At 37.6% G+C, this 14,057-nt stretch overlaps 1 protein-coding gene across 4 annotated transcripts in view; it reads left to right on the forward strand.

Annotated features, from left to right (window-relative positions):
• cpne5b (copine Vb) overlaps window positions 1–14,057 on the forward strand; it is a 108,229-nt gene that overhangs the window by 89,917 nt on the left and 4,255 nt on the right. For all 4 annotated transcript variants that reach the window (XM_026306806.1, XM_026306805.1, XM_026306804.1 and 1 more), the window contains 8 exons: window positions 824–865; window positions 1,087–1,162; window positions 4,125–4,178; window positions 4,885–4,946; window positions 7,563–7,609; window positions 8,859–9,040; window positions 9,322–9,449; window positions 10,733–10,835. In XM_026306806.1, the coding sequence (XP_026162591.1) occupies window positions 824–865; window positions 1,087–1,162; window positions 4,125–4,178; window positions 4,885–4,946; window positions 7,563–7,609; window positions 8,859–9,040; window positions 9,322–9,449; window positions 10,733–10,835 (694 nt within the window). The remainder of the gene's footprint in view (window positions 1–823; window positions 866–1,086; window positions 1,163–4,124; window positions 4,179–4,884; window positions 4,947–7,562; window positions 7,610–8,858; window positions 9,041–9,321; window positions 9,450–10,732; window positions 10,836–14,057) is intronic.

Here is a 14,057-nt window from a genome sequence, read left to right on the forward strand (position 1 = left end):
GACATTATGATGCACTGCTGTGGTTGTGAGCTGTAAAAGTTCACAACATCTGGTTGGTGACGTTTCCCAGGCCGCTCACTTTCATTGGTTATTGTGGGTATTCCTTCAGTGCTGATCAGGAATCGCAATTATGAAACATGTTTAATATTTATGGTCGAGTGTACTGCTACTCGATCAGTAGCAGTACACTCTTACACTGTTTTTAAAGATCGTATTTTTAATAATTGTATTGACACCACACACCTAAGGATTGTTTTGACAAATAATCTCTTGAAACAAGCCTTGAATCAATCCACACCCACAAGATCACTGAAGGGAGCAAATCGGGCCCAAAATTGTGCATGAAATCATCTCGAGTGTAGCCAGTCCAATATAGCCCAGGCTGACAGGTTCCACTGTAACAGTAATCAGTGGAATTCATTTTACCTGTCGGTGGTCATAGTGTTCTGGCTGATCAGTGCACATATAAAATGAATACATGTGTGAGTGTGTGTGTTCAAATATAGCAGTAGTCATCCATGTCACACAGGGTGATTGACATATAGACCAAGGAACACACAGTTTTTCATTCCTGATCTTGGAATCAGTATCTGGCAAAACAATCTCATATGATGATGGATTGGTAGAGAGTTTTAATATTTTGCTTTTTGATGTTCAAATTTATTTCTTGTGAGAATTTTCTTAGCGACTGTTCGTGGGAAAATTAGTAAATCAATGTCAATGATTGAGAGCTCCAGAGGACGCTGTTGAATTAATCTTAACACTGTTTGCCAGATCATTAAAAATCTAACCAGATTTTATGGTTGGTGTGTTTTGTTTCCAGAACAATCAAGGTCGAGGTGTATGACTGGGATAGGGACGGCAGGTAAGTGTGATTTCCAAACACCAGTGGTACTGGCAATTAACAAATATAAACTCAAATGTAGTTTAAACATAAGCTTAGATTAAAGTAGAATATTGTCTGAAATATTTACCCACTGATAGTGTCCTTTCACAAAGTTTCGTCTCTGCCCACACATCTGCCCTGTTATTTGTACCTGGTACTTTTCACACTCACTGCTGTTTCTCCTCCTTTACTCCTCACAGCCATGACTTCATTGGGGATTTTACGACCAGCTACCGAGAGCTAGCTCGAGGGCAGAGCCAGTTCAATGTGTATGAGGTGAGTAAATCCAGTGTTTCCACAGATCAACAACATGTCTTTTGGCTCCTGAGATCTGGCGTCTCCCGTCCGCTGGGTGCCTTGTATCCCATTTCTGACACAAGTGTGACATTACTATCCTTGATATTACTTTTCTTTCCATGGGTATCATCTAATGTTGCAGCAAACAAACATATTTAACTAAAATAACAAAAAGCCATTTTGCACATTCTACATTAATTTAAAGAGCATCTGTACATGTCTTCCAGCCTTTCTGAAGCAGAAGTACATCCTACCAAACCTTTCCCCTGCCCATTTTCTTCTTTTTAAAATCCAGGATTTATTTTGCCACTACAATCATCCGGATGCTGACAAACATAGAAATGGAGCTATTAGCTATAGTGTGAAACAAAATTAATTGGAGAGCAATCCAAGGATTTATGATGATCATAGCTATTTCTCAATACTTCTCATGGGACAGCTTACAGTGTCTCTTAATAGCATACAATACAGCTTTGTATGCAAATTACAAGCACATCTTGTATAAATGTCTCAGCCTAAATTCCAAGGTTGAGGGGTTAGGGCTGAAAATAGTACAAGCATCTCCATTATTAAAATCACTGCTTATTTTGTCCAGTCCTGAATTTATCATGTTAATTTATAGGGAATTTGTCAGCTGTAAGATTATAAGTATCAAGACTTGACTCAAAAGTAACTGATGTAAAAAATGATATATAAATAGAAATCTAACAATTGAAAGTCAAAATCTTTGGAAGACCTGCCAATACCTTCATGTCTCTGTGGTTTAGTAGCCTTCAGCTGAAGGACAAATACCTGTCTTTTAGATGTAAGCTCCATTATACACTATTCTTGATTCCTCTCTACCTCCCAGTGAGACTGAAAGGCCCTTTGGTTTTTGCATCAGCAGTCTGTTCGGGGTGTCAGACAAATTGCCATTCCTCCATCTTAAATTAGGGGCTGTCACTTTCATGCCTAGCAGCCATAGAGAATCGAGGTAATGAGCTGAGACGTCTCTGGATTGACATTTCTTTCTTGTTCTGGCGATAGTACAATAATGGTGAAGTAAATGTAAGCCTTGCACTTTAAGCCTGTCTTACCCATCAATTCTTAGTAGCCAGAGATTTTTCCTTTAACCCTGACCAATTGCTGAGAGTCCCTGCTGTAGAGAAACACCACCACAAGAAGTTTCCACTGCCGTGGTTCACAGATGGGAGGGTGTGTTGGGTGATGTGCTGTGTTTGATTGGGGCTTGGAGTTGAGTCTGAAAGGTTAAATCTTGGTCTCATCTGACCATCAAACCTTTAGGCCATGTGGCATCAGAATGTTTAAAGTGGGTTTTTTTGCAAAGAGCAAACAAGACTGTGTGGCACTTTTTCAAAAAAGGCTTTTGTAAAGCTTTGTGTAAAGCTTATGAGATTGTTGTCATACACACTGACTTATAGCACCAACCTCAGCCATAAAAGTTGGAAAAAGCCTTATAAATTGCCATTGGCCTCTGGGCAGTTTCTCTGATTGGTTCACCCAGAGTGATTTTGACAAGGTGCTGTCGGAGCCCTGTGCTTTCCAGTCAAGAATGTACCAGGGGATAGTTAAAAGCATTTGAAATCTTTTTGTATCCTTTCCTACTTATGCCTTTCCACACATTATCACAGAGTTCATTTGAAAGCACCTTTCCAACTATGGTGAAGTCTTTGCATTGCAATAAATCCCTAGTAGTAAAATCCTCAAGGAGAACAGGTGGTTTTATTTTGAAGTAATAAAAATCACTACAGTTATTGTCTAGCGGGAGCCAATTAGCCTGGTGTGTGATCAGGAAGGTGACTGGTTGCACCTGAACAGGTTTATAATGGTTCCTCTACAGAGCTGATCACTTATCCAAGCAGGGCATTTTACAGATAAACTTTTAAGAATTGTTTTTGTTTGTTTGTTTTATTATTTTCACCTTGATGTTCAGTTTTTTATGTGTAAATACAAAAACGGGAATGTAATGTGAGAAAAGATTGGGATCACCCAAATATAAAGCAGGACTTATATAACAAACTACAGGGTGTGAATGTGCACAAAAGGGGGTGAGAAAAGTTCTGGTTTAACACAAGGAAATACATATTTAAAAGCAAATTCTTACAAGCCAGAGATTATTATTTTTTAATCACAGGCTACTAATGAAGTATTTTAATTAAAAGGGTTAGTGGTTGTGTCAGGACATGTCAGACAGGCATGTCCTAAATGCATAGTAACTTACAAACTCAAATATTGCATTTAATACTTACAATACATTTTCCAGGTATTTATTTAATATTATTATATTTATACTTCTCTATACTTAGACTATACTTCTATTTAAAGTTAAAGTTGCAAGTTACATTGACGATAAAAAAGGTAAAAGCATATAATCTGTTGGAAAGTCATGGTGAATTATTATAAGTCAGTTAGTAGTATATGTACATGGACGAACTACAGCATTAAAATATCATTTAGTATTTACTACATCAGCAACAATGATCCAATAAATTTAATAGGAATATTAGGAGGCATTCTACCTGAGGACATTTTGTTGCCAATGCTGTACTTTGTATATCTTAACATTTTACTTATAAAGTATAGCAAAGGCAGGTTTAAATACCACTTCCACACCGGAGTGTGCATAAACAATCAGTTAACAGTTCATTAGATACAGCTAGCCATAGCTATTGCAGCCTAAATCCTCCTCTAATGAATCTGAAAATGTTCAGATTGTTTTAGAGAAGTGCTGATTCAACTGTATAAATATTTTGTAAGATATAGGTCGTTTGTGATGCTGTTGAATTGCATTACATTATACAAGTGCTTTTAATTTTCTGTCCATTTATACCATAGAGGCTTGGTTAAATAATACATGTACATGGTATCTATACTACACAAAAAATAATTATGCTGTGCTAACATACTAATCTTAGATCACATGTTCCTCTTATTATTTTAGGTGATTAATACTAAGAAGAAAATGAAGAAAAAGAAATATGTCAACTCTGGAACAGTGAGTATAGCTCCAGCAGTTCTTCAGGACTGGCACTGTGCCTCTTTTCTGATGCTTCTCTTCTCTTAAATGTCCTTTTGCAAGTGTTTTGAAAGGAGATGTCAGTCTGTACTTTCTATGTTCTGGAAAGAAAAGGAAACACATTTCATCATTAACTCTCTTATGAAACGCCAATTAATTATAATAAAACCAAAACTAAGCTTTAGTAATTATGTATGTAGTTTGGACATTCAGTTAAAAGAGAAAAACTTTTGATATGTGAGTATGCATTACCTTCCCACAAACACTGTTACATAGTGTTGCTGCTTCAGTAAGAACTGAATTCTGGGGGTTGAAAAGAAATATACCACATAAATGTGAATACAGTGTTTAAGCTGTGAAGTATATAGGTGGAACACAATGAAGAGTAAATGTCCTGCAGAACCTGAAGGACGTAAGATCTAAGAGATCACAGTGGGCCACACCAACGGCCACCAGAGACTCCAATTTTCACACAGACCTACCCAGCAGCATGGAAATGTGCAAGTAATGCATACAAATGCACCTTATCCTCTGGCAATGTAAATGACTCATCACAAAGCAGCTGGCTCACGTCCTTTTCCAAAGAACTGCAAGTGTTGAGCCTACTGTGTTTGGTAATAAAACCTTGACCTTCACTGTGTTTAATCACTGTGTTTAATCACATCTCTTTCGTCTTCACTTCCAGGTGACCCTGCTTTCGTTCTCCGTGGAGTCAGAGTTCACATTCTTAGATTACATAAAAGGAGGGTAGGTAGGAATGACTGCTTGAGCATTTCAAGAAAACATGAACCGACTTTTTTGCTTATACACAAGACAGTTTGTGTTAAAAATAAGGTTCTGACATTTCACTCTCAAGTCTAAACCAATTACATTTCAGTTGAGGGAAATTATGTTTGGTTAAATGAAAGGGGCAAAAGGACAGTAATACTATGTAATGGTTTTATTGGTAGATTTTCTGTTCACACCTGCCTGCACAGGATGAGGTCACCAAAGAGTCACTGTTTTTCATGCATTTGAATTGTCCATTTTATGGGGTCTAAACAATACTGTTTGACTGTCCGACTCTTAAACTCACCATTTGGTTACTTCAGGGCAGCACAACGAGCTAACGTGTTAAATTGCCTATTTACATTACATATCCAAAAGACACCGAGCAACATTAGCATTGGAATTATGTTTCTGACAACCTGGCAAGTGTAAGGTCCATGTTCACTCTGCCTCCAGCTCTGTTTTGTGTGTTTATGAGTTTTCAGTGAAAACAGCTGCTTGAAGCAACAAATATAGAAAGTCGTGGACAGTAAATTATAATGAGAATGTCTTAAAAAGCACATATTTCTGACACTAATCTTCTAAATAATGCATCATGTGTAGAGTTTTACATTAAGTGTTAATCTGGCTTGCTGTGCAAACTCACAAACTGTCTGTAGCATTTGAGTGATAACATGTTTTAAACGAGGGTTCTAGCTCTCTGACCTCAGATCAGTTTTGGTGCTGGAGGTTGATGTGAATATCATGTGTTTTTAAGGAGAAAAACGCCTTTAAGGCAGGTTTGGCTGTGCTTTGATCTCCACTGTCCCATCACAGTGGGCAAGCTGTCAGGGGTTTTATGGGCTCTGGTGTGCATGACAAGTGTGACACATTTCTCTGACAGTTCCTGGCTTCAGCTGATAGACGCTACAATAACCTAAAGGTTTAGTGGGCTGACTAAAAAGAAAAAATTCCAGTCCACCCACTAGCATTACTCTGGCCCTTAGTGAATGACCTGTCAGAGAGATGGTTCTTGCAAATGTGCTGCCTCTTGGCCTTTAGAAAATAAATGAAAGTTAGAAAAATGTCACTTAAAGTGTCCAAGGTCTGAAGCAAAAAGCTACGACAAATATAGATCAAAAATTATATGCCAGCTGTTAAAGCCCTTTTCTGTAATATTTGGTTATAGCTTTCATCATGATGCAAAGTGAACTCCAGCAGCTTTTATGTCTTATTTTATGTAACAACCACTGTAATCATAAAAGGACAAGAGTAATCTGGCTAATCAAATAGCTTAAAGGCATTTCACCTCAGTGTAGATGAAGATGGAATGAAAAGTCATCAGACTGTTGATTTTAAGTCTGAAAGTCTGGGACCGTGCAGAACTGGAGAGTGAGAGGCCAAGATATTCTTGGAATATAATGATAGTGGTCGTCTCTCTACACAGATTATGGTTCAGTACACTTGAATTAGGTTGTGTTTAGCAACATCACCTTTTACAGACCTCTAATTTGAATTAAATTGAAGTAGTGTAGGGAAACATTGAATGTGTGGTGTTTGACCTAAAGAAACCTTAATAAAAGTGCTGACAAATTATCTCCACAGAGAAAAGCATAATAACTGTAGTCGTGTTAGAAAGAATCAGGGAAAATAATAAAGAAAACTACTACATAACAAGACTGGTGCTGACCTTTAGCTCAAAGGCAGAAGCACACACACACACACACAAAACACAGAGTAGATGAGGCAATCACACCTAGAACCTAAATTTCAACTGAACATCCTCATGATGATGAAGACACTTGCATGAGTTTTGACCTAAAAAACTAGAAGTCCGGTTGCCATGACTCACGCTCGAGGTCATCATGCAGTTTTCAAACCTATCTGTCCATGCAGAGACAGTGATACATTCAAGAAGCTTCTGAAATCAGTAAAATCAAGGTTAATGAATGCTAAGGTCGCCAGGGTCAGGCTGTGGCATTCTCCACCACAGCCCAAACTGAAAGGTTAATGCAAATCTTTAACTCATTCATTTTATTACTGTTCTTTTGCCTCCCTCTCTCATGGCTCTCAGATAATGACAGGCTGCCGTTCAGCCCCCCCAAAGGCCTCGTCTCATTGTCATAAATTAGCAAGAAGAGGGGAGTGCTTCATCAGCAAGGAAAATTGGATTATGATTTGCTCTTAAGTGCTCCATCAGTCTAATTGCTTGTTACCCGGCTCAGTGTCTCAGCGGCTTCTCTGCACCTCCTGATTTCTCATGAAGGTGAAAGTCTGATAAGTGGAAACGAGCAATAACTTAAATCTTCTTTGTCAAGCACTTTGTGTCTTAGCACAGATGAGAAAGACAAGACATCGCAATGAAAATATCGACATAGATATTGATCCAATTCTGGTTATATCATCATTAAAAAAAATAGCTGCCATGTTTTGTGTAAGATGTTACTCGGTTAGATAATCTTCTCATGTTGTGTCAGTGTGTGTGTGTGTGTGTGTGTGTGTGTGTGTCTGGTACGAGAGCACTGGAATTTAATGAGGCCCCTGACATGTTGTTTTTGCTCTGTGGTTGATTTTTTTTTTTTTTTTTTCATGTCCTCCTCTCCGTTCCCTCTCTAGGACGCAGATCAATTTCACTGTGGCCATCGATTTCACGGCATCTAACGGTGAGTGATACTAACGGTAAAGTGTGACTGCAAACAAGAGGAAGAATACATAGTAGTGCTCTTTGACTGTGGCGATGTCAGAATCAATCACAGAGACACACACAAGCGGTTGTTGCTGCCACATATACTGTACACATGTTATCAGCTGTAAGTGAAAGGTGAGCCTTTCTGGAAAGCTCTCCTTATTAAATGCTACTCAATAAACAAACCAAAGGTGATGGCATCCTTTTTAGGAAAAATACGATGAAGCACATGGAGTTACATGGTCAGGTTTACGACTGACTTTGTGTGTATAATAGTATTTTAAAAAAACACCTGTGCAATAGTGTAACAATGTGTTTTTGTTATAACATAAAGCTGTTTGGCTAACCAGCTTAACACTAAGAGTTAACATTACTTCTGAAATCATTATCTAACTACATGCTGGAGAATTTCCAAGATCTCAGGAATAACACTGCAGTTTTGGCGTAGTGGCCAAACAATATTATCACAACTTCTGTTTCTTTATTTTGCAGGTTAAGGTGCTACATATAGTTTTAGCCTCACATTGCACTCAATTGCATATTAAGGGCTGCTTTCACATGTTTAACCTACAGTACAGTCTGAACTTAAGTATCCATCTAAACCTTAGTTTCAAAAATGACAAACATTTAGTAGCAAATCTAACACTGTCTTGAATGTAAAGTGTATATGAATTGTGGCAGAATGGAAAGAAATGCACAGTCTCCCGGTTAGATTTAGAGATTTCCAACCACTGTGTCGGTCTAGGTGACATTCAATTTGCTGTTACACTCTGGACTCAAGATATCATCACTTGCATTACATATTGTGAGGGCACAGCCTGACCAGGCAAGAAGCGGGTTTTCCTTCATCAGATAGTAGGTAAAAGAAATTTGAAGAACCTCACAAAATATCTCAGCTATGCTGATATTACTGAAGGAATATCTGTGAATGTATTGACAAGCTTTCTAATGTTCACTTAATTTGTCATTTGGTGGTTATTTCTCACAACACTGTAATTCCATTGATTGTTAATGGATTACCATGGTTGTGTCAAAATGTAATTGTCACAATCAAAATGAAAGGTCTACCTGACAGGAATCACACTGTGATCAGTGGCTGCAACAAACAAAATAGCTTTTGTTTAATGTTATTGCAATAAATGTGCAGAAGAATAATAAGAGGTATTATGGAAGTCCTAGCTTTATACTATACTATACACAGCAGTATCCTCATAATTGATCAACAGGTAATCCCTCTCAATCCACTTCGCTGCACTACATGAACCCGTACCAGCTGAACGCCTACGCCATGGCCCTGAAGGCTGTTGGGGAGATAATTCAGGACTATGACAGTGACAAGATGTTCCCTGCCCTGGGTTTTGGAGCCAAACTACCCCCTGATGGACGGGTGTCACACGAGTTTCCACTGGTTAAGTCAACCTCACCTCATTTTACCTTTATTTAATCAATGGATTTAAAAGCTATTTTATACTTTTTTTACATGCAACTTTAAAAAAGATGGCACTAAAGTGTGTCATTTATTATGCTCATTCTAATTTATGGATTTTGAGCATGTCCTGGTAAATAGTGAATGACATCTAATGAAATCTGTGCATGATTTAGGTCTTGGTGTTTGTTTGATAAACTTATATCACCATGACCATGAAATTTATTTGCTGTTGCTGTCTCTGCTGTTTTTCTCCTCTTCAGAATGGAAACATGGAAAATCCTTACTGCAATGGCATCGAGGGCATTTTGGAGGCTTACCACCAGAGTCTAAAGACAGTGCAGCTCTATGGGCCAACTAACTTCGCTCCCGTGGTGAACCATGTTGCCAGGTAAGAAAACAATGCAAGCTGGTAAATAAGGTCAACATTTTTGCTCCCAAGTGGCAAAACAGGAGGAACATATTTATTCATTTAAGAGCTACACAGAGGTGTTTTCATCTTTCTTCCACATAAAACATAAGTCCACCTCTTCCTTTCATTTCTCAAGTTTATTAATATGTATAGCAAACAATAAGAAGCTTGAAAATCTGATCTTTATGTGCAAATTCAAGGATTTCAAGTTCAAGTTTCGCAATTTTTAACTGTAATTGTTTCATATCGATCCTTGTAGTTTCATACATGTAGATTTTCCTCTTGGGGCAACTTTTCCCATTTGTGATTCTTTCTTTATCATTTAAGCATTTTTTCAATTTTTACTCAAATACTAAAAATACTAATAAAAACACTGAAACTTCACAATTTATTTTAAAGGTATGTATATGTATGTACATGCAGACAATAATATGATTTACTGTATATACATTTATATGAATTAGTTTTTGTGCATTGCAGTGTCTGTATGCAGACTTTGATTATCAATGATCTTTTTTCCATCATTCCAGTAATAAAAATCACCTCTGCCAATGCTTGGCTGACTTTGTGTACTGATGATATCTGTCCTGTCACACACAATAAACAGGATGTGACATTCTTGAACATGAATTTAAATTGCCTGACTCCTATCAAAACAGTGGAGGAATTCAGCTGATGGAAGAAACGGCAAATGGGCTTGTATCCATTAACATGTACTGACACATCACCGCAGGTGACAACACATAAGATCTTTGCAAACTGTGAGATGATCTGACTGACACTCACCTCCACCTCTCACTGTTCCCTCACTGTTCCTCTCACAGTCCAAAATTCTCTATCTGATTACAATAATTAAAAATGTCACCCTGATAAAGAGAGCCACACTTTTTAAACTGTGGCAGCCTAGTTGTACAAATACACAACCAGTGTTACTGTTTAGCATTTGAATGGGGGAACTGATGTAGGAAGAAATTTTAACAAAGGCTTTGATTTGTGAATCTAATGTTGTAAATCAGCTTTGTTTTAAACCTGATTGGCCTGATTCATCAATGTGTACTCGTGAGGCATTTTAATGAATAGTATCTGAAGCACAGCAATGAAACAACATTTTTACTGAGTTACACTTGGAAATTTTGCTGGATAAGGCACATATTAACTTATATTTACAGTATATTCCACATTTATGTTAATACAAACCCAAAATGAATGTACACACAGCACCTTTTTCATTTCAGTCTTTCTGTGTGTTTATGTCCATGCAGGTATGCTGCAGCGGTGCAGGACGGCTCTCAGTACTTTGTGCTCCTCATCATCACCGATGGCGTCATTTCCGACATGGCCCAGACCAAAGAGGCCATTGTAAATGTAAGAATGAGAATGGGAGGAAACACACTCCTAATGGTGCTGTGGAATGAATGGTTTAAATAGAGAACAAGGGGTGAACAGTTTCATTATCGATTGAATGTTTTATTCAATCATTTCAATTATTGAAGCAATAGTTTGACATTTTGGTAAATATGATTACTTACTTCCCCCTCTGAAAGTTAGACTGACTAACGTTGTACAATAAACATGAAGCTACAGGCAGCAGCTAATTAGTTTAGCTCAGCATAAATGCATGACATTAATCCCCAAATTAGAAAATCTGGAATCAGCAAACATTCACGGTTAAAAAAAAAAAAACTTTCAATGGCGTTCAAACCTAATGTTGATTAGTCAATTGACTAAACAGATTATTCAGCTAATGTTTTCAGTAGGAGTAAAAAAATCATGTGGATACTGTGTCTGTGATTAGTCCTACTCATTCAGTCAAAACAGTGTAGCCCACATGTTCATTGTGGTTGTCGCCCTAATTTCTACACAGCAGAAGCCTTATGACGGTACCAATTGTTCCATAATCTGTAAAGCAAATGACTGGCCTTTTACTTTACAGATGGCTTCACATATGACAATGACATTACTGTGCTTTAACTGTGTGTTTCAAAACTTTCTGGAGTTTATAGAGTTCTCATGATCCATTTATTTCCTAAGGATTTACCTGATTACTACACACACATCACAAAGCACAATACCACCATGCTTTTATTTCACTGTAGCAATCATCTGTCTCAGAAAGGTATAAATCTGTTCCCCTCCTTACTATTAAAACTATAGTGAACATATTTATAAAATACAGCATTTGCTTCTCCCTCAGTAAATAAAGAACACAGTGTTGTGCTGTATTCCTTAGAGGTTTCCCCAAAACTTTTCCTAACGCCTTTTCTCTCCCGCCTTTAAATAGCAGGTGACTAGCTTCCTTTCCTGGCCTTTTCTCCTCCTCCTTGGTCTCCTCTTCTTTTCTCACCTCCTCCTCCTCATCCTGCCGCAGGCACAGAACACCCAGCAGACTGGATTTAAAGGGAATTTGCGACTGTTACTCAAAACATTAGAACAGCCACACCTTCCTTTTAAGATCTTGCCTGCTGCTCTATCTCTCTGTCTACTGACGCTTGCTTGCCGCTTCCACTGCTTTCCCTTTTACTCTCCACGGATCCTGGGTGAGGGAGGACACACTGCTGATGTTATATAAGCCTTTCCTCTCATTATGAATTCCATGAATACTTACTGATGCTGGAAGGTGTCATCAACAAAGAGTGAGGGGAAGCTTGAATGTGCACAGCTCTATGTGGGTTTGCATGTGTGCATGAAGGTTTTATGTGTCGTGGATAGACAGGGATGTTTTAAGTAATGTAGTAGTGGAAAAAAGAGGATTTTAATCGATCACAACAGAAGGTGCTATAGTACAGAAATCCACCTGTCAATCACTCCACAACCCCCTTCTCTGCTCTGCTGCCTTATTCTCTCTGTGCATCTGTGAGACGTCGTCACCCACAAATAAAAACACTTTTTTTCTGTCTCTCTCATCTCTTTGCCTCTTAAAGACCTAAATCTCCTTGTCTTCTTCTGTAACTGCCATACTTCTGTGACCAACTTCAGTTTAGAACAAAATCCTTTGCTGTCTTTGATGTTTTTGTTTTTCTCTTTCGCATCTTCTACTTGTTACCTCTGTCAGCATGTTGTGCCTCATATCTTGATCAGTGCTTAAACCCAGCAAAAGTGCTTCGTAACAATTTTCCCTTCTTTTATTTTGTACTGAATACAGGGTGTGGACGATCTGAAAGAATACATGGCGATGTGAAGAATGTAGACACAAAACCTAAATATATGTAAAAATGTGCACAGTCATTTGATTTACAGAATAATTTTGAGTAGTTGTTGGGGTGGATTGCAGGATTTGGAGCCCAGCATGTACCAAATCATTTAGATCTAGATCAACTACATAGTGTAATCTACAAAGTGATTCTTCTACAGTTTCATTTTCCGCATGCAATAAAGTTAAGCATTTCACACAATAATACACAAAATAACTTCACTGCACCTTCAGTCTGGAGCCTTGGTTACTGATGCTATGCCTATCATAATTTCCACTCTTACAAGGCACTAAGGCACTGAATTTACAGCAATAACAGAGGCACAGCAACCATTGAAATTTACTCTAATTTTTGAACAAATGATTTTTTTATTTCCAACAGTGCCAGACAAAGGCAGCATCTCTTCATAACCACAGACTTTTGATTAAGCATTTTCAAATGGCACATGTGGTCAAATTTCATCAGCTGTATCTAACTTGCCTCCAATAATTGGTCTCAATTTCTGACAAACATTTTATTGTTTTCAAGCAAAATCTGCAATATTGTGCAAGGCAACTAAAGCTACAGATGTTTGCTAAAAAAAAACAGCATCCTCTTGTTTAGTATCTAATAATAGACCAACATAAATAAAGAACATTGTTCTTGTGCTGCAATGTGGACTAGCTAATCCTAGTATAATGTTAAGTATGATACAGTAAAACATAAGGACAGACTATTATTTCATTCTAACATAATGTTTGGCTGCTTAGCTTACATAATATTTTCAAACTATCTTTTTTACATTATAAGAGAATGGTATGGAATGTACATAACCACAAACTTCACAAACTAATGTATAGTTGGAGTAAAGAGAGAGTAAGGAGAAAGCAGATAAACACTGTAGATTTTTTAAGACATTTTCTGTCATATTAATTAGACTACAATTTTAAAGATCAATGCTCCGTTGGCACAAGCATATGCCTGCTTAGTGCTTTTTTTGTTGTAATGGGAATATGACAGAGGTTGAAGTTAAATTGAAAGAAATGAGCCTGTGCGAGTAAAGATAACGAAACTATACTAACAGAGATGATCCATGAAAAAAACTAGTTTAATAAGGATTTCTCTGTATGATAAAGTATATGACAGTAATAACAAGTATTCTGATGCATTAGCATATTTTGTTTACATTAGATTCTTTATGTCCTTTTCAATACAATATAAGTCCATTACTGTCAAAGACGGAGGACTGTTATAACATCTGGATGTGTTTGTCTTATGCCATTTACTAGGTAATATGTACTGTCAGTAGTAGCTGGTTTTGAGTGCCCTCGATATGTTGCCATAAGCTTTTCTCTGCACTGAGCTGTGAGTTGTGTCAACCACTGAAATGGTCTAATGACTCAGGTGATCCCTGTGT

Source organism: Mastacembelus armatus, chromosome 5 (genome assembly GCF_900324485.2).
Source record: "Mastacembelus armatus chromosome 5, fMasArm1.2, whole genome shotgun sequence".
NCBI lineage: Eukaryota > Metazoa > Chordata > Actinopteri > Synbranchiformes > Mastacembelidae > Mastacembelus > Mastacembelus armatus.